At 41.0% G+C, this 21,410-nt stretch overlaps 5 protein-coding genes across 11 annotated transcripts; 2 read left to right on the top strand and 3 right to left on the bottom strand.

Annotated features, from left to right (window-relative positions):
• Nucleotides 1-335: 335 nt before the first annotated feature.
• On the bottom strand, nt 336-3,417 carry zmat5 (zinc finger, matrin-type 5). 3 transcript variants are annotated; one of them, XM_020082536.2, is made up of 6 exons: nt 3,302-3,417; nt 1,870-2,040; nt 1,586-1,648; nt 1,406-1,486; nt 1,066-1,174; nt 336-960 (listed from the first exon to the last, which is right to left on the bottom strand). In XM_020082536.2, exons 2-6 carry the CDS (start codon nt 1,994-1,996, stop codon nt 813-815), a joined length of 528 nt encoding a protein of 175 aa, XP_019938095.1. In that variant the 5' UTR covers nt 1,997-2,040; nt 3,302-3,417; the 3' UTR covers nt 336-812. The 3 variants fall into 3 exon arrangements, with proteins under 3 accessions (XP_019938095.1, XP_019938094.1, XP_019938096.1); XM_020082535.2 differs by lacking the exon at nt 3,302-3,417 and adding an exon at nt 2,814-2,971; XM_020082537.2 differs by lacking the exon at nt 3,302-3,417 and adding an exon at nt 2,814-2,955 and having other exon boundaries at nt 1,870-2,006.
• Nucleotides 2,937-3,664, top strand: uqcr10 (ubiquinol-cytochrome c reductase, complex III subunit X). The gene is made up of 2 exons (XM_020082538.2): nt 2,937-3,131; nt 3,328-3,664. Exons 1-2 carry the CDS (start codon nt 2,991-2,993, stop codon nt 3,376-3,378), a joined length of 192 nt encoding a protein of 63 aa, XP_019938097.1. The 5' UTR covers nt 2,937-2,990; the 3' UTR covers nt 3,379-3,664.
• A 595-nt stretch (nt 3,665-4,259) lies between these two features.
• Nucleotides 4,260-7,667, bottom strand: gal3st1b (galactose-3-O-sulfotransferase 1b). Its single transcript, XM_020082534.2, has 3 exons — nt 7,496-7,667; nt 6,648-6,778; nt 4,260-6,372 (listed from the first exon to the last, which is right to left on the bottom strand). The coding sequence occupies exons 2-3, from the start codon at nt 6,767-6,769 to the stop codon at nt 5,211-5,213; spliced, it is 1,284 nt and encodes a 427-aa protein (XP_019938093.2). The 5' UTR covers nt 6,770-6,778; nt 7,496-7,667; the 3' UTR covers nt 4,260-5,210.
• Nucleotides 7,668-9,274: 1,607 nt separating this feature from the next.
• Nucleotides 9,275-16,635, bottom strand: prodha (proline dehydrogenase (oxidase) 1a). The gene is made up of 14 exons (XM_020082178.2): nt 16,195-16,635; nt 15,725-15,933; nt 14,423-14,457; nt 13,822-13,971; nt 13,571-13,635; nt 13,038-13,154; nt 12,820-12,899; nt 12,474-12,555; nt 12,207-12,299; nt 11,899-12,045; nt 11,564-11,739; nt 11,380-11,478; nt 11,020-11,108; nt 9,275-10,292 (listed from the first exon to the last, which is right to left on the bottom strand). Exons 1-14 carry the CDS (start codon nt 16,516-16,518, stop codon nt 10,102-10,104), a joined length of 1,857 nt encoding a protein of 618 aa, XP_019937737.1. The 5' UTR covers nt 16,519-16,635; the 3' UTR covers nt 9,275-10,101.
• A 514-nt stretch (nt 16,636-17,149) lies between these two features.
• On the top strand, nt 17,150-21,379 carry srsf9 (serine and arginine rich splicing factor 9). 5 transcript variants are annotated; one of them, XM_020082180.2, is made up of 5 exons: nt 17,150-17,305; nt 18,399-18,576; nt 18,761-18,951; nt 20,274-20,446; nt 20,523-21,379. In XM_020082180.2, exons 2-5 carry the CDS (start codon nt 18,419-18,421, stop codon nt 20,745-20,747), a joined length of 747 nt encoding a protein of 248 aa, XP_019937739.1. In that variant the 5' UTR covers nt 17,150-17,305; nt 18,399-18,418; the 3' UTR covers nt 20,748-21,379. The 5 variants fall into 5 exon arrangements, with proteins under 5 accessions (XP_019937739.1, XP_019937743.1, XP_019937741.1 ...); XM_020082184.2 differs by having other exon boundaries at nt 18,376-18,576; XM_020082182.2 differs by having other exon boundaries at nt 18,170-18,576.
• The last annotated feature ends 31 nt before the right edge of the window (nt 21,380-21,410 follow it).

Below are 21,410 nucleotides of genomic sequence, written 5' to 3'. Positions count from 1 at the left end.
ATGTGTAATAAAAATGTACGCAGGAATATTTTCAACAATGACGTTTTACAAAGCTGTTATTTGATTCCATGGTCACTCAGCTCGGTCATTTAGCTGTTTGACATAACTGCAGACTACATCTGATAATAAAGACTCCTGTGCTAAAGCATTTAATAGTTTCTGACTCAGTAAACTAGTGCATGATTTTTGATAACTAATATAAAAACTCAAATAATATTTTTCCACCTCCATTGAGATTAAACAAGTAAAAATACTGCTTCATAGTCCAACATGTAGAAAAAAACACATGGTACTTTTAAGTAGCAGGAGAATTAGACACATTATTGACAAAATTGTAATTTACACACAAAAACACATTTTAATGAGGATTCTGGTGTCAACACTGTATTGTGTAATGAATGTAGAGACAGTGTTTACATCTAAGCACAACCTCAGATAAGAGGAATACATAAACTGATGTTTTTGAAAGACCATGTCATTTATAAAAACATAAATCCAAGATATCTGCAGGAGGCCTGTCGCTAACACATATTAACAGAAACGTTATGGGGGTAAATCTTATCATTTCCAGTTGCTGGTATAAAAAATTAGGTCATGAAATCAGTTATTCCCCCAGTGACTCAACACAGGATTAAGTATAGTTAAAATATAACAAAAAATAAATTTCCATCTGCTTAGTGATCCTGCATTCCTCTCAGGACATCAAGCCTTACCCCTGAGAGGAGCCTTGTTTTAAATATAGCTCTATAGGAATTGCTAGTCTCAGATTTTGTTTAAAAAAATGGTTTTATGCAAAAACAAATGTTGAATCATCAACCCCATTCAGTGTTTACTTGGACTTTCCATCCGCCCCGAGGGGGAGGAATAAGTGATGGTGGAAGGTCAGGAATAGAGAGAAGCTGTTGAGGTATGTCACTTTCTGTTTGGTCCTCTTCAATGTCTTCCTCGTGCTTTAGATTTCTGTGAAAGATAAATAATTGAGCAGATGAATACTTCATCAACAGGAATAACCATTTATCATGTAAAGCGAGCACCAAGTGCTGAAACAGAAAAGAGGACGATTACCCTTTGCTACCGAGGGCAGTTCGCCTCTTTTCCCTCCTAGAAAGCCAATCTTCTACACTTCGCCCCGACTTCCTTCTGTCCAGAGAATCCTCTCTGTGCTGTCTCTCATCTGAAAGACAAGAAATGTTTTACTCCCCTCAACAAGGAGTCATTCACACAATCGTTGCTGAGGATACCAATATCAAAATATGAGGCTTGAATTTAATAGTTTAACTATCAACTTTATTATAAATAACTATAAATATAAAGATACTATCACATTACCCTAATTGACGTTAATCATAATCTATTTCTAAAACTTCTCAAACACATGGTAGAAAGCACTTCGGTTACAGCCTACCTTCCACTTGTGTTTTTAGGTTAAACAGATCCTCTTCAGACATGTGAGAAAACCTGCAGTTTGGCCCAAAATCACAAATTCCTAAAACAAAAAAGAAACCAAGGAAATAATAATATTTATAAAAATTCATTTCATAAAATGTCTTTATAGCATGAATGTTTGGTTTGACTCTTTTTTTACCTTTTTGGAGAAACTTCCTGCACGGTTTCTTTGCTTGCTCATCCTGCAGAATGGCTGCTAAGTCTGTAAAAACAATAATAGTGTGTCCATGCTTGTTTATCTACTGTAATACAACACTGTGAAGGAAACTGGTGTGTAGCTGAGGTGGCATATTGAAATGTAAACACGCTTCATTCTTCAATCACATAAATTTGTTTGACAGTGATTCTGTACACAATATATACAAAGGAGAACATTGTGTGTCATTTCATCTCAGTGGTCACACAAACAAACACAGGTCTCACCTCTGAAATGATCATACCAGGCCTTTTTAGCTCTGTGATGCTGGACTCCATTCAGATGTTTCTTCCTGTTATGCATGTTGTCCTGAAAGGACCTGTCGCAGTAGTCACAGTAGTATCTCCTCCCCATGGTGCAAGTTCTGTGTTCAAACCACAATGTCACCTTTTAAACCTCTGAAACACCAAAAACAGAAACAAAAAAGCTTTAGACACTGTTCTGCCAACACATGGTGAGTGAGTAACCTTGCTCATGTAAACACTTCTTATTACATCTCTTTTTATCCAGTATTAAATGTTAATGTTGCCCTACACATGAGTAACAATACAAAACCTATTTACCTACTAAACCAATTTAATCTGCAGTTGTGTAAATCTGATACATGCATTGACAGTGCATAATCTTTCAAGTGATTATTTCATCATGAATCAGAAGCTAATCCAATCAGTTCTATGACATGTGGGACACTTGCATCCATGGAATCGACATGTCTCGTTTCTAATGTAAGACATTTGAATGCAGATCTGCCATAAAAGTAGAAAATACAAATTGGGAGGCGCCAACCTCACCGAATCAATACTATCAGCAATATAATACTATATATACAACCTCATATAAATCTATATTTTGATTGAGTGTATTGAGTTGACGGTCGTTTGCTGCCATCTCCTGGTTTGACCAAGGAGACGCCTTTTATTTTGAAAAACCTTGTATATGTGACTTCCTGTTCTATAATGAGTGAATTTCAGACACTGATCCACCAACATGGAGTTTTATAGAAACACAATGAGCGTGTAAACAAGTGATCTGATGCTCGTTTAAACATCTCACCGTTTGACAAACACCTACATCGGTGTGTGCGTAGCGATGATAAACAGCTGGACAGTTCAGCTCACGTGGCTACAACCACTTAAATAAACACTAGATGTAAACAGCGAAGATCTCGTACCATTAATGGAGCTGTGATGTCCTCCTCTGTGCTTTATCTTCCCTCTTTGAAGCAAAGTAAAATGTAAAACGCGCTGCGTCTCTGCGGGATCTTTATTTACGTCTCCCGGTCGCTTCCTGTTCCCGAAGCGGAAGTACAGAGCGCGGACTTCCGGTCCTGCGCACTCGATCCTCCGTCATGGCGCTGGCTAAGTCCGTGTACAACCTGCTCTTCAGGAGAACGTCCACTTTCGCTATAACCATCATGGTTGGAGCGGTTTTCTTCGAGCGACTATTCGACCAAGGTGGCGATGCGATCTTTGAGCAGATGAATAGCGGGGTGAGTGAGTCCGGTGGTTTCCTTAAAGCCTGTTTTATTCTGACCTTGTAAACAGAGGGCGAAGCGGCGGGGGTGTTAGCTTGGTTAGCTCGTTTGTTAGCGTAGCCCTGCTTCCTCCCAGTGTCTGTAAAGCCTCGTACATTACTACACCGTGTTTTCATGACACTCACCTCATCAAACCTGTGCTTTTCTGTAGAAACTATGGAAGCACATCAAACACAACTACGAGGAGAAAGAGGAGGAATGAGGACGCGGCCCCGGGGTCACCTGAGGCTGAAGTGCAGCTGTCGTCACACTTCCCATCATCCATTCTTCCAGGACTTCACACCTGAATGCATCAGCAGTCAACATGGACAGTGAACCACAGGCTACCAGAGGAGCTGAGGGAGCCCATCAACTGTCCAGACCATAACGAAGCCGGAGCAATGGTTCCTGACACCTTTCCCACCTCCACCCACCAATCCCAGTTGTTGTTTGTCAAGTCTTTTCCTCTTTCAAATTGTAAATGATTAAATTAAACATGTATTACAGTCTTACAGACCTCACAATGTTGTGATTTGTCTAAGTGCAGTTGTTGGTGAAGTATATTGATAAAATGTATTCATTTTGAAATAGTATTTTCATAGGAATAGTCACATTTATGCCTATAATACTATCAAAAGCCCCACTCACACAGTAACACCAGTACAGCGCATGCCTCTGAAATCGTAGACCTGATTGTCTAGTTCCTTAAGTAGAACTACTAAAGGAAAGAAATAGAAGAGCTCCGAAAAACTAAACTTGTCATACATTACTTTTCTTAGACCCATCACAAAGTTTGGTGCAAATCAGTTTAGTAGTTTCTGTGTAATCCTGCAAACCAATGAACCAGAGTCTGTGAAAACAGCCCTTCTTGATGGAGGAAATATTTTCAAATACCTTGCTAAAGGGCATTGATATACAATAGGTAGTTGTGTCCTTGTCATAGAGCTGATTTCATTTTTTTGACATATGCCTGATATCTGATGCTAACACAGAGTAGCATTTCAAAGATGGCAGAGAGGTTGGTGTTCCGGTGCAAAACACTGCTGTGTGTGATCTTTATCAAATAATAGTGTAGAAGACATAATTGGGCTTTTCAGACATAAATGAAGGCTTCATTTGTCATCTTTATTTAAGTCAAATAGTATTTCTTTTCAACTAAAATTAGTAAACAGACGATGGGTTAACAGTGGTTGTTCATACATTTGCAGTTTGGAGATCACCAAAAGTTAAAATCACATGACTCATAAAAATAGAAAAGAAAAAGCTCATCTTGATGGTTCAACTTCATTTGTTTTTAGTGTAGGGTGGATATATCAGTGACGCTTGTACCACAAGTTGATTTGTCATGTGTCTGCATTTCCTGAGTTAAAACCATAGACTGTATATAAGGTTAAAACATACAACCAAAACCAACATTACTAAGACAAGTAAAGTTAGTGTGTTGACAAAGAGGAAAGACTACTCATCTTCAGTTTGTGAGAAGGTGGGGGAGGTGAGGTTTTGTGAAAAGTGGCCAAACTGAATGTCTCATGCCTGAATTGAAGTTTTTTGCTCGCCATGTGAAACCATTAATACTGTCAACAATGACGATATGTTCACGACAGCAACAGGGTCAAGCTAGACCACAACAGTTCAAACGCAACGCAAACGACTCCAATAAAGTCTCAGGCCTTTAGATGGCACAATAACACAACTTCACAGCCACAGCCAGTGGCTCAGTGGTTTCAGTCACTTCCTGTTCTCAATGTTGGCTCAACATTAAATTAGCACCATGAGTCCAAAAAAACAAAAAGAGTCAGAAACATTTGTACTTGCAGTGAACAACAAAGATGTATGTTTTAAAATTGACAACAAAATGTGAGAATTAGTTGAGGGTCAATAGATGATGAGTGAGGGTCACTGAGATCACTGTAATCCAGCCGTAATTAACATTATGGAGGTATCATTCAAAAAAAAACTTGCAAACTGTACTTAAATAACAGGAAAACATTTGTTACAATAGGAATCGTGTACATGTCACTGGGTTACTGTAGTCTAGTTATAAATGTATCAGTTTCAGTTAAATGTGAAAACAGCATCTTTTACCCAACCCCATAGTCGAGTGAGCCACAGACTCACACCCAAGTCTGACAGGTACTGGATCTCAGGTGTGAGCATTTTCTCACACTGTGTCCTGAATTTAGGATCGATGTCTTTCTTCATGTTGTACCCCAGGATGGAAGACTCTCCGACCGGCTGCCAGGGCAGGAAGTGACTGTCCTGAATCTTTTGGGCTTCGACTGGATTCCCTCCCTCGATGCAAATAGCCTCCATCTCTGCATTTCTTCTCCTCAGCTCATCTACCTCTTGTTTCATTCTCTCCCTCCCAAAGGACTCCACTCTGGCCCAGAAGGTGGTGTTGAAGTAATGATAGAGTCTCCAGTCAGCCCCATTCCACTCCAACGCTTTGGCTCTGAGCTCAGGGGTCAGTTCAGATACAAATGACTTCTTGCGAGCGTTGAGCTTAAAATATATAATGTCCTCGGTGCTCCAACAGAGTTTATGCTTCAACAGGATTAGAGACTCCTCAAAGTATTCTGCCATGAGGACCAAATGGAAAAATTTGGATAAGTGATGAATACCCCTCATCACACCAGGATCATCAGCTTCAACGTTGTTATCAAGACCAAAGTCAAAGAAGAGCAGGTTTTTAAGGTAGAATGAATTGTAGGCCTCTGGCCTGTAGAAGGTCTGAGGATTCTTCAGAAACTCCACCAGTTTGTTCTCTCCAGTGATTCTCCATGTAAGAGGAACCGCCCTGTGATAATAGTGGAAGGACGACTCAAAGAGATCCACCGGGTCTCGTAAGATGGTGATGTACGCAGCATCGGGAGGCAGGAGCTTGGTTACTTCTTGGGGGGCAAAGCGCATGTGGTTGCAAACAATGTTGAAACAATCCCCAGGCCTGTAGTCCTTCACCTGGGAGCTCTGGAAAGGCAATGGGTACAGGAAGTCATTGCGCCCATTGGGGAAGGCAAACTTGAGCTTGTGCTTTTCTCCAAATCTGAAGAGGATGTTGAGGATGGTGCTACTGGCAGTTTTATGTGTCTTCATGAACATGACGTTGACTGCAGGGGAGCACTCGTCTGACTGGGGTTTGCTGCGTTGAGAAGGCTTGGTCACATTTTCCTTAAGATTTTTAGCCATGCTGTGTGGACACGTGTCTTCTTGGGAGCCCCTGTAAGCACAGGCATAAGTAAAGGGAATAGAGCACATTCCTCCACCAAGGCCCAACAGTCCCCTTATGAAACCACATTTGATTTTTATTTACATCGGCACCAAATTCTACTTATTCATCAATATCACGACTCGCGATGTTAAAAAAGTTTTGTGGTAATCTGCTCACTGGCTTCTGTGTATTCCTGCCAACGAACAGATAAGCAAACAAATAAATTCATACAGGAACATTACCTCTTGGGCAGAGGTTATAAAACTTTGCCTTTGAATATTTACCTCATCTTCACTTGGGCTGGGTTTGTTAAGCAGTAGAGCAGCAGCATGATGTTGGTCAATAAAACCCACAGAATCAACCCTTGTACTCCATGTGTGCACTTGTGTCCGTTGATGCCAAACATGATTAAAACCTGAAAATGAAATCAAGAGTATGGAGGGAAACTTTAAAGGAAAAAGACCAGTGTAGCTGTGAAGGTTTGAAACACACCTGTCTGGATTTTGTTACCGTTGTGCTCTCATAGAAACAATGGGCAGTATAGGCTGAAATGCCGTGCAACCATTCTTACACACAGGGCCACAAATACTCCCTATAGCCTCCCCTCGTCCATATTAAATCATAGAATAAGGGATATATTCAAGGAAACTGCTGAATCACTCTTTCGGTCAAATAAAACACACAACCCCCATGTTTACACTGTAAACATGCTTTCTGCTGTTGCTGCTCCAAACACAAGTGCAAATTATAACAGCAAAGGGTTCACACTGGGAAACAACAGAAAACTAAAAGAGAATGGCTGAGCTCTTCTTGAATGTTATCAGAGAGGCATTCTGGAGAGATAATATGATGTTGAAAGGAACGTCCCCGAAGCTTTGGCTTCTTGTCGTTGACAGTCATCTGTGTTGTCAATTTTCACACACAGCTGTTGTGAGTTGGCCTCGTACAGTCGTTGAAGTGGATGATTATTATAACTGAATTAGTTTAAAGCCGACAAGACATTCATTTAGCTGAAAATTACAATCATATGACTCATTATCAAAACAGCCAGAGTATAAATGAAGTGCCGAGTCAATGACAGAATGAAACAACAATACACCTGTGGAGAAAATACTAGAGGAGCATTCCTTACCTGCAGATGACAGCATTAGCAGTCCTGTGGTGGAGTAAAACCCTTTGTTTTCCAGCATAAGACAAGAGTGCCTGAAGTCACCGTCCTGTCTCATTGGCTGTGAAGACTGAGAGCGGATCTGAACTCTCCTCCCACAGGGTTGGAAAACTAGATTGTTGAGTCTGATGGGAGACTGCTGAAAGGCACAACTCTACTTAACTGTTTCAATAGATTTGCAATTCAACTATACAAACATCAAGTAGGCCTCTAAATTAATATATAGTCAGCTTAAGCATTAAGTTTTGTTAGGATTTAGATTGCGGTTCTGGTTTTGTTTTGTTGTTTGGAGAAAGATAAATATGGCTATAATTGTATGATGACATTGGCCTACATACATGTATGTACATTGAATTGCATATTGGATGTTGTTCCTTGGATTCAATTCAAATAGATAGATAGATCACGCCACCATGTTTTTGTGGCTTCACTGTAGATGATCTAACATGCACTGTTCCTCCAAATGAAAACACTTTAGATGTTCTGTGCATCATTTCATACACATTACATATATAGATACATGGATAGATGTAAACGTACACACCCAGAGGGGTCTACCTGTCTCCTCCCAGCTGCCTGCTGTGTTGTGCAGGCTGGTGGGATGTTTTTCTTCAGTCTCCAGACACCTGGACGCAGGTGCTGTTGACTTTGCTCAGCTGCTGTTGACTTTGGCTGCGGCTGAATCATTTGTGTCTGATCCAGTTGGTCCCATCGTTTGGTATTGCCAGCCATGTGTGATGTAGTTATTGATTCCACTGATATAAGATTACATCACAGAGGATAATCAGATCTATGTCACCATGGCACTGGAGGGAGGTTTGTATATCCACTCTGGGATTCAGTTGCTATAATCAGGAAGGAAGGTGAAGTTTTGTTACCACTAAGGCAGCAACAGCCTTGTCTTGTAATTTTACATCAGTCATGTTATGTCACTTGTGTAAGATTTAGGTGAAAGGGAACTATTGGCAGAAATCTAATGTAGAATAATCCTCATGATGTTTTCACTAGTTCATTTGATCTAAATTGTATGAATTGTAGTTTTCTTTACCCTAGAAAAGGCCCTTTATATTCAAATACTTAATATTTACATCGAGGGGACCCTCTCTATGGAGGCCACCATGTTTTTTTTACCTTAATCCAGACTGGACAAACTAAACACCTTTTAAGTTTTTATGACAAGTGAAGGCTTCCACAGGTTCTTTTTCATGTTAAAGGAGACGGTGAGGTGAGGGGTGTTCAGCTGCAACATGCAATTTCTACACTATATCACTAAATTCTACACATTGTACCTTTAAAATAGCAGCTTCAAAATCATTCTAATGGTACCCACTTGTAACAGGGGGAATGGCATATCTTTCACCCCCCCCCCATTCGTGCACCATACAACTTTGACAAGCAGATACTGTTTCCTGGGAGGAGAGCAAACTAAATGATACTTTGTGGTATGTCACTCCTGGAATGAGGCCCGACGAGTTCCAGAGTAACTTTGACTGTAGATCACAGTCAATTTGTCTCTCTGCAGTGACAACAGGTTCTCATTCTATTCAGACGACATTTAACCATCCATCCTCCTCCCGTAGAGGCAACTTGTTTATGGACTGATGTCAGTGACAACATGACGATGAGGCAGTTGTCGTACATTTGAATGAGTGACAACGTTACTTCAGGAGTTCATAAACACTGCTGTAAATAAAAGCATCAACATTTTTTATTATCCTCCAGCTGCAGTGAGAATCAACTCCATTCAAGACGATGAACTATTTTAATGTTATTGCCACATTTGTTGTTTATATACTGATAAACAATGTGTTATGACTCTAAACGAGACACATGAAAATTCATTCAAACCATTTTTATATAATTAAAACCCTGTGGTGTACAGTGATCAACAACTGTTAATACATTTACATAAAATAACAGCAATAAACATGCTAGAATAATTTATTATCCTGCTGGAGGAGTGTACAGTGACGATAAGTGGTACAGTAGCTGATTGCTTTTGATTAATTTTATGTCAACCATCATAAGGCACTTTGAGTGACAGCTAAGAAAAATAAAATGAACAAAACATAAAAAAAGTGTCTTTCATCATCAAAGCACTTGAGCACTGTTATAAATATATACAAGTAGGCCACATCTGGTAAACATACAACATCATTTTCTTAACCTCTACTAAAAGAATTCCTTCTTATCAGAATAAATGTTTACAAAGGTCCATTAAAAATTGTTTTTATGCTTTTGCAGATTAAATCTGAGGATCACATTGTCCAGGTCTAACTAAAATAAACTGGTGCTGACCTATTAAGCATATGGTGCTGAAATATGAATCACTTCTTAATGGATCAGCAGTGTTTTTCTAGTTAAATAAATCCCTTTTCTAAGATAAATCCCTATTACAGACGATGTACTGCAAACATTCTTCAAAACCTTGCACCCTAACAGGCACACGAGGGACATCACATGATAGCTACTCAGAGCAGCTATCAGGTGATGGTCCAGTTCAGTTCAGGAGGTGGAATGATTACAGAGATTAACCTCTGTTAGCATTGCTAACGTTGCTGTACTGTAACTCAGTAGGCAGGCGTGTAAAAAATCTGGCCACACAGCAGCCTGCGTTTCAGCTCTTTCCACAGCAGGCTGCGCTCTCTCTGCGATCCTTTCATGAAGCCGCGGTTCTCCTGAGCACGGCGGGACAGATAGGGAATGACCTCATTGACTGGGCCATACGGAACATACTTGTAGACCGGGAAACCAGCTTGACCTGTATTTTCAATGCAGAAAGAAGACAATAATTTTAAACAGTGGCAATTATCTCCACCATGTGTGTGTCTAAGTCTAATAACAGCTTTCAAATACAGATGTATCAGAAATACAGTCAGTAAAAATGACCAGGCACATTGAATTATTTTTCAGCATATATTCATTAACCTGACAGCTGCGTGGTTGGTGAGAAAAAGTGAATAAATATTGGGTTATGATAAAGACTGCCATGTAAAATTTTCATTTTGAGATTAGATATCAAGTTATATTATACAAGGTCAAACTGGCCTTCTGTTTCGCTAGTGGGAAAAAGATTAGGTCTGGTACAGCATTAACTTCTTTTTAAATGAGGATGAGTGTCTCAGTTTTAACAATGTTCCATGAATAATCTGGGGAACTAGTTTCACCTCAGAGACAAACATGGAGTTTGAGTATTGTTTCATGCTCTGTTACATATAGAAAGCATAGCGCAGTGTCAATGATCTCTCAGACAATATTGGGTGGTGATGTGTTTATCTTTAGACTTGATAGCGTGCATCTCGACTTGGTGACAGACGATTAAAACCATTGAGAAACTGGAGTTGTTTGTTCCTGAGATAGGATAGATAGTTTCTAAGGTCAGTGGCCACCTGAGTATTGAAAATCTGACATCTAAGTGCATACGTCAGAGGCCAGGACTTTTGGACCCCGCCATATGAACCTCACAGCATGTCGTGCGCACAACATACCTAGTGGGAAGCTGATCTGGTCACACATGCCCAGCAGCTGTCCAAAGTAAACTTTATTCTCAGTGGGTGAAAGGCCCATCTCATTCATCCTGAAAAAAAAAGAAAAACAGAATGGCATGCAGGTTACATAAGGGAAGCTGGCGTGTGGTGTTTCTCTGCTGGTGTGGCAAATCCTTTTTATTGCTCTGGAAAGTAGACAAAGACGACCTTAAGCTCAGAGAAATATCCAGAGCCTTGGTTCAAACCACTGGGAGTAATCCTTGATGAATGAGGGGTTTACAGCTTCCGTGTATGTTTCAACAAAATCTCAACTTAGTACAAGCCGAGTGAAATTTTCATGCAGCCTAAGAATAAACGTACCTTTCAAGGGTGAATTTCACTGTGTCCTCATTGTGCGTTGCGACCATGATGTTTGCTTTCCTGCTGCGCTCGATCTCCTCCAGCATGTAATCCAAACACCTGCACAAACAGTGAGGCAGATGTTTAGCGTTCAGACATTATCTAACGGATCCACATGTGGCCTTAACAATAACTCAGCATTTACTTGTGATACATCCTGTTGGTGGCCTCATAGTCCGGGTTGATTGGGTCCTCGTAGCCAATCTCCTCGGCCCTGGCTCTCTCTTGGTACATGTAGGCTCCACGCACCAGCTTGGCACCAAAGTACCAACCCTCTCGCCGTGACAGCTCCACATCCACAGTGATATTGTCATAGGCTTCCTAAAGGCAGTTAGTTGTTCAAATACACACACACACACACAAGAGAATATGAGCGATCATCACACAGCTCTGGATGTGTTTTGGTAAAATTGCAGCTTTAAATAATTAGTGTTGAAAAATCTCCCTATGAGCCGACATGAGGAAATATCGTATTCTCACCTTGAGGTAACACTGGTAGGTGTTGAAAATGATTGGCTTTTCTTTGTTGAATATCCTCTGCATCTCCAGGGTCAGTCGACTAATAGCCGGCTGGAAGTATGTCTGCTCAGCGTCCACCATTAGCCTCACTCCGTTCTCCACAGCATGCTGGAGCATACAAGGTGATTTTACGGCATTTATAATTTTGATGGAAGCATGCATGTGACACTCATCAAAGTGCAGAAGAGAATCATACACAAAACAGGCATTTGATTATGATAATGCTGCATTGTGTTCTGTAATTCCTCTTTTTGTTTTGGTTCCCTCACCTTGGCCAGAACGTCCACCCTCTGCAGCATTCTCTTCATCTGTCTCTCTTCCTCGTCCGTGAACATCTTCAACAACGGCTGCAGGTGACCTGTCTGCACAACCAACACACAAAATATTCAATTGTTTTGGCTTTTGCTTTCCTCATGATCAGAATAAAGGAAAATAAAATCTGACTGTACAGCAGACAAACAGCAAGGCAGCCTCTGCCAATTTATCCAAAGTTTTACTAAACAGTCTGAATTCTTGGGCCCAAAAAATAGTCTCACCTCAAGATTTGGCACCATGAGTAGATTGGATATCTTCGTCGTGTCGTTTATCAAACTGTTCCAGTCAAGCAGATCAATTGTTCTGAAAGGTAGACAAGAAAATTTTACATTCTAGTAAAACAAACTTTAAATCAAATGCCCTCAGAATATTTTGTTGTTTGGATTAATTGGAGCTAGGTTTGGTGTGAATACAAAAACCACAGGTCTGTTGATACATGTCTGTGTGTTCCTGATTTAACTGTGCTTCAAGAACTTCAGAACTCAGACTCTAGGGTATTTAACGTATATAATAAAAAGGTATGAATGTGTGTTGTTGTTATCACTGTAGCATAAGCGACTATCTTACCCAGACAAACCCAGCTTCTCTCCAGTAAACCAGTTCTCTATGTCATCCTTGGCTCCAACTCCCATCTGAGTCAAACTTTCCTTCAAGACAAATATTTCAGTGATTAAAAACATGAATTGGTTGAAAGGGCTCTAAAAGACGTAGAGATTAAAACCAGTGAAGCGCATGCAGTAAACAAGCATATGGCAGCAGTAATTCATGAGCATGCATGGACACACTTTGAGTTGTTCCAGCTCCAGCTTTTGTTCCAAAAGCATCATTTCAGATTTTCCCTGTTGGGCTGCGAGAAAGTTGAAGAAGTTTCTCCATTGAACCAGGACTTCAGAAAACTGGAGCTGCTCAAACACAGAACAAGACATTCATGTTTAGTTTATAAAGCTGCACCTGAGCCCTATTGTGATGAACACTGAGGCGTGAATCTGACACAGTAAACATTGTTTTCCTTAAACCAGTTTCCTTCTTTTAATATGAGTCATCTCATCTGAGATTTGCACACAGCAAATTGAATCAGAATCAGAATACTTTACTGATCCGAGGGGGCAATTGTGTAATCTATGACTGTTCTAATCTACTGGCAGTGGCTTCAAACCATAAAAATAAATGGACATTGTTTTGCATCGTCATTACTCTGTGATAATGACCTGGAGCTAACACCCAGGTTTTACTAGTGTTGCTTAATGAGAGTCATTAAAGTCATAACTTTATCTGACATCTGTGGTTAACACGGATAACAAATTAAGACATGACTTACAAGGAACTGTGGGCGTCCCAGAGCGGTGAGTTTGATGGCAGAAAATCCATCAACAGAGGCGCCACCTGAAATTGATAACAAACCTTATCATGCCAGTTATAGTTCTACACACATTTGATTTTGTTTAACTTAACTAGAGATAGTTTACTTATTTTGTTCACAGTGGTTTAAAGTGACTATATAACAACAAGCTTCAACTAACTAGTAATATTATGTTTCTTAATCACTCGTAGAGAAACCTTCCTACTCACCGGAGGCTTTAATGCATTTGATGAATGTCTCCATCTGGTTGTCACATTTGGCCTCATCTGCGTAGAAATAGGTGCGAGCACTGATGACGCCCCCGCGCCTGTCACTGAACTGTCGGTGGGCTTTATATTTTTTCTCGCGATGATCAGCATCTGGAGATGGAAAAAACAAACATTTGACATGGGAAAAAAAATTAAATGTGGTTGTTTTGATTTATTAATTTGAAGTTTCATGTCTGATCCCATTTTTTATGAGTCAGAGATCATTTACTCCTCATAAATAATAAAGTAATCACTATAATGATGTGATGCAACTGCCAGTAACATTAGGGAATTATGTATATTGTGACATAAGCGTCAAATGTACACCCTGTTACACAAACAGGTTTCCTCTAACTGTACCAGCAGGGCAGAGTGTGTCAGAACCCACGAGATCCAGATATAACCAGCTCAAGGCTTGAGCACATAACTGACATATACCACTGCTGACACTTGAGAAACACGTCCAGGCCCCAGTGCAGCAAGTCTTAGAGTCTGACCAGCCTTTGCTTGCATGTTAGTAATGTGAGGTATTATGTTTAATACAAATAAAAGTTCAACACACCTGGACTTTCTTTCTCTGCTTCAGAAACACATGAACTGAAAAAGAAGGACAGAGAAAATAAATGATTATGTCTAAATGCACTTTCAGCCCCTTTCTATGAACAGTAAAGTCTAAAGGTTATTCTATCACAATCTAAAGAGACATGAAATATGGAAAAACAAATAATTGCAAGTAATTCAAACAAGTCTAGCCGAGCCCTTTTTAATGCGATGGCGATGACCAGTTTTCTCAACGTGTTATGACACCAGTGAAGTATCCGGGAACACACGTTTGCTGTGTTGTTTTCTCTATGAAGATAAGAACCTTTCACGTCTGTAGATTCCAAGAAAGTCCAGATAATTGGATCCAGAATTTATTTTACAAAGTGCTTGGATTTGTTTCAGCATGTGTATGTTCGTGCTTCGTAACATAATCCCCAAAATAAGCTTATTTTCACTGCAGGACGTTACATAACATGTCCACATGTGTGTGTGCGTGTATGGGTGTGTGTTTGTGTGAGAGCGAGCCCTTTGAAGGGATCCAGACATTGCTCTAAAAGGCTGACAGCCTTCCTCAGGACTAACCAGCTCAACCAATCAGAGGAGATGGGTCTGTCCCAGCCGACCAATAGAGGACAAACACTGTTTTGCAATGGGATACTAAATAAACACATTGGATTATGATAGCTGTGTTTATGTGGAGGAAACCTACTATGAAACACATGACTCATGAATTAGAGTCACAACAGAAGCCAGACTGATAAGATACGAATATGTTGCTAGGGATTCAAACTATATCTCAATGGAATGTTTTCATCAAACTAAAGAGGGTTTAATTTTAACCTGAGACCAGAGATGTATGTCGTAAACAACGTTTACAGCACATTCCATTCGCCTGTAATGCGATCGGTACTAAGATGGCCGAGGGCGAAATGACTACCGGGGGCCTATAAAACCTATTTATCACAGACTGGCCTTCTGGTTTAGAACAATTCTATTCACTGCAACATTTCTTTTTATTCTGGCATTTGTCCCTCTCATTTTGGAAGCACACGTGTGGGGGAAGGGGGCTCTATTTTAATGTCCTCTTCCTGGAGATCAGGGGCTGGGTCACCTTCTGCAGTGGTAGCCTGGTTACGCCCGTTGAAACAGGACACTGTTATGTAACTCATCACAGCCCCTTGTGTGCTGTACATTTGACATATATTAGAGCTGTTCTTGGTTTAAATCCACACCGAATCATTTTGCAACGTTTCTGAGCCGCAAAGTGGGTGATGACAAAGGCACTGTTGTTGTCACAGCCCAAGGTAACAAGTACACTCACTCCATTTCCTTCTTCTCCGCCTCCTCCTGGGTCAGGTCCTCCTCAACGCTGTAGTCAAGAACAGCCCCCACTCCGAAGGCCTGGTTCTTCTGGATCAAAGGTTTGATGGATTCGTGGTCTTCCCCTGCCACAAACTGGCCGTAGAAGGTCATCTTCATGAGCTTCTCAAACATCCACTGGCCCAGCAGCTTCCTACTCAGATCCATCAACTGACAGGAACAAACAAAAAAGCAACATAAGACAAGACATGGAAGCATTTCAAGTAACAAATAAAAAACAATAAAATATAAGGAGTGAAAATAAAATTTGTGATTATTTGATTTAATAACAGGCCGTAACAGGAAAGTCTTCAGCATCGATTTAAAGGAACTAAGATCTTGTTCCAGGGGGCCTGAGGGGTCTGGATTATTCCTGATGTGGCAGCAGATCAGGTTCCGAGGTGAAAACATCCACATTTAAAAACCTCTCACCTCTTTGTTCTTCTCCACCAGCAGGTCAACAGTGCAGAGCTTGAACACCAGCAGACTCCGGATCAGTTCTGCGTTGCCTTTACTCTCGTACGCTTCTTTGGTGTTGTCAAAGTCGATGTGGATTTTGCTGAGCGGTGAGTCCGCAGCGCTCTTGGTCTGAGAGATGAGATCCACGGGCTGCGCCTCCACCACAGCGCAGCCGCTCAGCTCCTTCTCCTCCCGGCTCTTGGTGGAGGCAACCGTCGATCGACATCTTCCACACGAGACGCGCAGTTGGCCCGAGTTCCCCCTGACGAGCGCAGACACTAACTTGGCGTACGACATGTTTGTTTACTTCGCGTTTCGTGCTCAGACCTCAGTGACCCTCCTCCGGTCTGAGTTACTTCTGATCACTGAGCCGCTGCTGGGATGATGCGCGTGCTTGAAAGTCACTGTGCTTAAAACTCACCTCGCGGACGGGGGCGTGGTCTCATATCCCCTATGTCACGCTGGCGTCACGCGGGAATATTTTTAGATAGATAGATAGATAGATAGATAGATAGATAGATAGATAGATAGATAGATAGATAGATAGATAGATAGATAGATAGATAGATAGATAGAGAGATTGAGAGATAGATGGATGGATGGATGGATGGATAGATATATAGATAGGTAAATGGATGTTGGATAGATAGATAGATAGATAGAGAGAGAGAGAGAGAGAAGGAGAGAGATTATTATTACTATTGGTATTATTATAGTAGGAGGATAGTATTTTGGATAGAGCTGAGCTGTGCGTCAACAATTCTTTCAATTGAGAGAAAACATACGCCCTCTACTGTGTTGCATTTGATATACACACTAAGTACAGTATTTAAGTACAGTACAAATACTTGTATATAGTCTATGGTTGCATCGTGTTAGTGTTTTCACAATCACAAAATAAAGTGGTTTGACAACTACTTTGTTTGACCCACTGGGGGCAGCAGAGAACTCACCAGCCGGAGGGTGTCCATGAAATCAGAAGTAGAAGAAGACCTCGAGCTGCTCGTCGTCAACGGACGCTAGCATAGCGCGCTAGTCGGCAGCATCAATTCTAGTGAAGGGCGCAGCCACTTGTTTCAAAAAGGTAACAGCAAGTTTTTTTATTCAAGTGTTACTCGCTGAATGTATTTAATGTCCATTTTCCAACCCCACATATGTTCGAGTGTGAGGAATATTCGTGCGTTTCAGCCGAAACTGCCGCTCGATAGCAGGAGTAGCTGACCTGCCGTTATTAACAAAGACACTGTAGTGGAGCCGTAATGGCTGGTGGGCATAGCGGCTTGTTGTCGTTTTGTAGCAGCAGGCGTCAACCTGAATCTCCCCGCTACAGCATTTGCTCCTGTGGTTCTGAAGGTGGAACGACACAGAGTTTGTTATTTAAATCACCGTAAATAAACGATGGTGGCTAACGTTAGCTGGGCAGCTGTTAGGAAATGAATGTTTTGAATGCTAACATCATGTGCTGCTTGCTAACTGGTGTTAAAACGAATGTGTTGACAAGGACCCAACGTTTATATCGAAATGAACCAGTAAGCTGCGGATGTGAATGTTTAGCTGGCAGAGAGTGAACAGGTTTGGCCGGTTTACCTTCTCTCTCTCTCTCATACATGTCAATGATATGCCACCGAGCGATCACCCAGGTTATTTATAAAACCAGTTTCACCAGCCATCACAGTTTATATAACGAGCGTCCAGAGACTTACCTTCTGATGTGACTGTTCTAAATGTTATGTTTGTTTGGGACAGTATAAGATTTTATTATCAGATATGTGACATTCAAGACTGTAGAACATAATCGTAGGCCTTTCTCTTCATATCACTTAACAGGCCTGTGCTTTGTGCTATGATTTACTTTGGTAAATGATTTGAAGCAGAATGAAACTGTAACTTATTTCTATGTAATTTATTGGGAATGCTGGACATTCATTACACTGTGTTTTTTTTTAAGTTTTCAGGCTTGGATCAGAGGTCCTGTGCTATTTGTCTTGAGTTCATCATTTACTACTATGATGGCAGCATCTCTGGTTTAAATTTTTTAACTTTAATCTAAATTAAGACATCTGATGTGGATGGACTAAGTTTTGGATTGGGATTAGGATAAGGACCACCTCCACAGCTCTTTGTGAAAACAAGAAGTGATCTTAAAGTCCGCAGGTGCCCCCATTCTGTGTCAGCAGTGTCACTCAAATCAACCACCATGTCAGATGGCCGGATCTATGTGGGGAATCTTCCCGTGGATGTCCAGGAGAGAGACATTGAGGATCTCTTCTACAAATATGGAAAAATCCGTGATATTGAATTGAAGAACAATAGAGGCACTATCCCTTTTGCCTTCGTCCGATTTGAAGACCCACGGTGAGTTTTTGGGATGGTCTTTGCCAAGTCGAATCACATTCCCCTTACAGCATACCTTAATTTTTGTGGTATAATATCATCTCCACTGACTGCCAGCAGGGAATGGATGGAGATGGCATTTCCAGGTCAATGTCCTCTAGTGAAACAGGTGTATGGTAAGGGGTTCTTTGCTCTCTTCTCGTAGGGATGCGGATGATGCTGTCTATGGAAGGAATGGATATGGGTATGGAGACTCCAAACTGCGTGTTGAGTATCCTCGCTCTACTGGTGCTAAATTTGGTCCCATGGCAGGAGGAGGTGGTGGTGGAGGAGGAGCACCTAGGGGAAGGTTTGGACCCCCAACTCGAAGATCTGAATTCCGCGTCATGGTGACTGGTAGGTGGACGTCATGGCCAGATAATATTTATCTCTCTTTCACTGCGACCTGGAAGTCAAAGAGACTGGTAGGAAGGTGGACTTAAGTCATAGGCAGATATGTTCGTCTCTCTCTCTCACTCATGGCGGATTTGAGGACAAAGGGGACTATTAGAGGACATCATGAGTCATAGGCAGATGTTTCTCTCTTTCTGTCTTCTGGCGGATTGGAGGACAAAGGGACTAGTAAAGGACGTCATGAGTCGTAGGCATAAACATTTCTCTCTCTATGGCGGATTGGAGGACAAGGAAACTAGTAGAGGACATCATGAGTCATAGGCAGATATGTTTCTCTCGCTCTATCTCATGGCGGATTGGAGGACAAGGAAACTAGTAGAGGACATCATGAATCATAAGCAGATATGTATCTCTATCTCATGGCGGATTGGAGGACAAGGGGACTAGTAGAGGACGTCATGAGGCATAGGCAGATATGTTTCTTTCTATCTCTTGTGGCGGATTGGAGGACAAGAGGACTAGTAGAGGACCTCCGGAGTCCTATATATATATAGTTCTCGCTCATGGCGGACTGGAAATCAAAAGGACTAAGTGGATGAGGTCAAGTCAGCTCCTTAAGTCATGAAAAACAAAACAGTAACTCGAAACCAATCATGTTGGCTGCATAATCCCAAACACCAACTTTAGTGACTGGTAGGTGACATTTTGTCATTCTTTATGATTAATGATTTTATGTACTACATTGATATTATATGTATACAAGCATGTTTATACTAGCTAGAAAAATGGAAATCTTTGTAGAAAGACGAACCACACAAACCCATACATTTATATAGTGGCCTGACTTGATCAGTCATATGACGGAAGATATCATGAAGTACAACACAGTAAGGACCCGGTCCAAATACTTCTTTATCTGAAAATTTCACTGAAAAATGCATTCAGCTCTATTATATATTTGTACCATACACAGGATCAAGTGTTTAGACTTGTACACATAGATAGTTAATAATGTCATATAAAGTGACTTTCCACTGAACATTTCCAACTTTTGGTTTGACGTTATCTCTGGGTTAAACATTGGATTGGAAGAAAAATGACCATGTTCTGTAAGCACTTTAAGAGTTAAGAAAACTACAATTCCCAGAGAATTTCAATCAAGCTTTTAAATATCACTGCCTCTGACTTAATAAAGGTGTTGTTCAGCTTAAAGGGTTAATGCTTTAGGACTTCTCCCTTCAATGATTTTGGTTTAAAATGGCAGGTCAAATATAACAAGTTCTCGTCCCCAGCTCCCTTTCACATTCATCTTTTCCTTATGTCAGGGTTACCACCAAGTGGGAGCTGGCAGGATCTGAAGGATCACATGCGTGAAGCAGGAGATGTTTGTTTTGCTGATGTGCAGCGAGACGGAGATGGTGTTGTGGAATTTCTCCGCAGAGAGGACATGGAGTATGCTTTACACAGACTGGATCGAACCGAGTTCCGTTCACACCAAGTGAGTGCCGGTGATGATGAGATTTAATTGTACTATTTCCTTATAGATATAGAAATAAAGTTTTTTCCTTTTATAGGGTGAAACTACTTACATCCGTGTCTTTGAGGAGAGGGGCACTCCCAACTGGAGTCGGTCACGTTCCCGCTCCAGATCCAGAGGCCGCTATTCATCCCCCTACAATAACAGAGGATCTCCTCCTCCACGCTACCAGTCACCTCCACGCCACGCCATGGCGCGCCATAGTCCACCCCCCAGGAGGCACCCTCCGCAGCATAGCCCACCACCACGTCATTATCGGTAGAAAGACCCGTCATTTACAGAGGAATTGGGGAAAGTGTTTTGTAATTCTACTTTTGATTTTAAATTTTTTTTTTTACCCCAGTTCTCCTCATAGGATTCCCCAATGTTTATTCTTGCTACATACATTCCACAGTCAGGATCCCCTGAACATCATGCTCCTTCCCACAGCCTTAAAATAAAATGTCCTTTTTTTAAAACCAAAAAAACCAAATGTTATCTGGAGACAGGATTTATTTCCCCCCCGACTTGGTGACATAACAGCTAATTGTATAACATTGGAAGTTTCTGATGGTCAGACTGTCAGGAACCACTGCAAAGAAGAAACGTATCGTCCAAAACAAATTACACAGTTCTGCAGCTATCATTCTGAAGGTCGTTTGTTTTGTGTGTAACAATTCTGCAGCTTGAATTTTAAAGTTTTTTTTGCCAAAATACAAACCTGTGAAGTTGATCAATATCCTCCTTAGTTATTCAGACCAGTGACACATTGACTGTGAGCCTCACTTGTCAGTTTCTTTTTTTAAATTGTGTGAACCGCTGACTGAGGTGGCCTGTAGGTGGATTTAAATTTGTATGCATCTCAGATGTTTTTTTGTTTTTTCTTTACCAATAAAATGCAAACTTTTACTGTGATTTTTTTCATTATTTCATTTCTTCATGATGC

This window comes from Paralichthys olivaceus, chromosome 18, assembly GCF_024713975.1.
Source record: "Paralichthys olivaceus isolate ysfri-2021 chromosome 18, ASM2471397v2, whole genome shotgun sequence".
In the NCBI taxonomy this organism is placed as follows: domain Eukaryota; kingdom Metazoa; phylum Chordata; class Actinopteri; order Pleuronectiformes; family Paralichthyidae; genus Paralichthys; species Paralichthys olivaceus.
The sequence above is the reverse complement of the archived record's forward strand: the minus strand, read 5'-3'. Positions and strand labels throughout refer to the sequence as shown.

Bases quoted from the DNA above. Each gene is read 5' to 3' on its own strand.
- zmat5 (XM_020082536.2), bottom strand. From the start codon at position 1,996: ATGGGGAGGAGATACTACTGTGACTACTGCGACAGGTCCTTTCAGGAC. The intron at 1,649-1,869 runs GTGAGACCTGTG...TTGTTTTTACAG, and splicing joins CTGGTATGATCATTTCAGAG to ACTTAGCAGCCATTCTGCAG. The intron at 1,175-1,405 runs GTAGGCTGTAAC...CTTGTCTTTCAG, and splicing joins CCTAAAAACACAAGTGGAAG to ATGAGAGACAGCACAGAGAG.
- uqcr10 (XM_020082538.2), top strand. From the start codon at position 2,991: ATGGCGCTGGCTAAGTCCGTGTACAACCTGCTCTTCAGGAGAACGTCC. The intron at 3,132-3,327 runs GTGAGTGAGTCC...GCTTTTCTGTAG, and splicing joins TTGAGCAGATGAATAGCGGG to AAACTATGGAAGCACATCAA.
- gal3st1b (XM_020082534.2), bottom strand. From the start codon at position 6,769: ATGTTTGGCATCAACGGACACAAGTGCACACATGGAGTACAAGGGTTG. The intron at 6,373-6,647 runs GTAAATATTCAA...CTGTGCTTACAG, and splicing joins CCAGCCCAAGTGAAGATGAG to GGGCTCCCAAGAAGACACGT.
- prodha (XM_020082178.2), bottom strand. From the start codon at position 16,518: ATGTCGTACGCCAAGTTAGTGTCTGCGCTCGTCAGGGGGAACTCGGGC. The intron at 12,900-13,037 runs GTGTGTCCATGC...TTTGTCTTGAAG, and splicing joins TGGAGCTGGAACAACTCAAA to GAAAGTTTGACTCAGATGGG. The intron at 11,740-11,898 runs GTGAGAATACGA...AACTGCCTTTAG, and splicing joins CCTACCAGTGTTACCTCAAG to GAAGCCTATGACAATATCAC.
- srsf9 (XM_020082180.2), top strand. From the start codon at position 18,419: ATGTCAGATGGCCGGATCTATGTGGGGAATCTTCCCGTGGATGTCCAG. The intron at 18,952-20,273 runs GTAGGTGGACGT...TCCTTATGTCAG, and splicing joins ATTCCGCGTCATGGTGACTG to GGTTACCACCAAGTGGGAGC. The intron at 20,447-20,522 runs GTGAGTGCCGGT...TTCCTTTTATAG, and splicing joins CCGAGTTCCGTTCACACCAA to GGTGAAACTACTTACATCCG.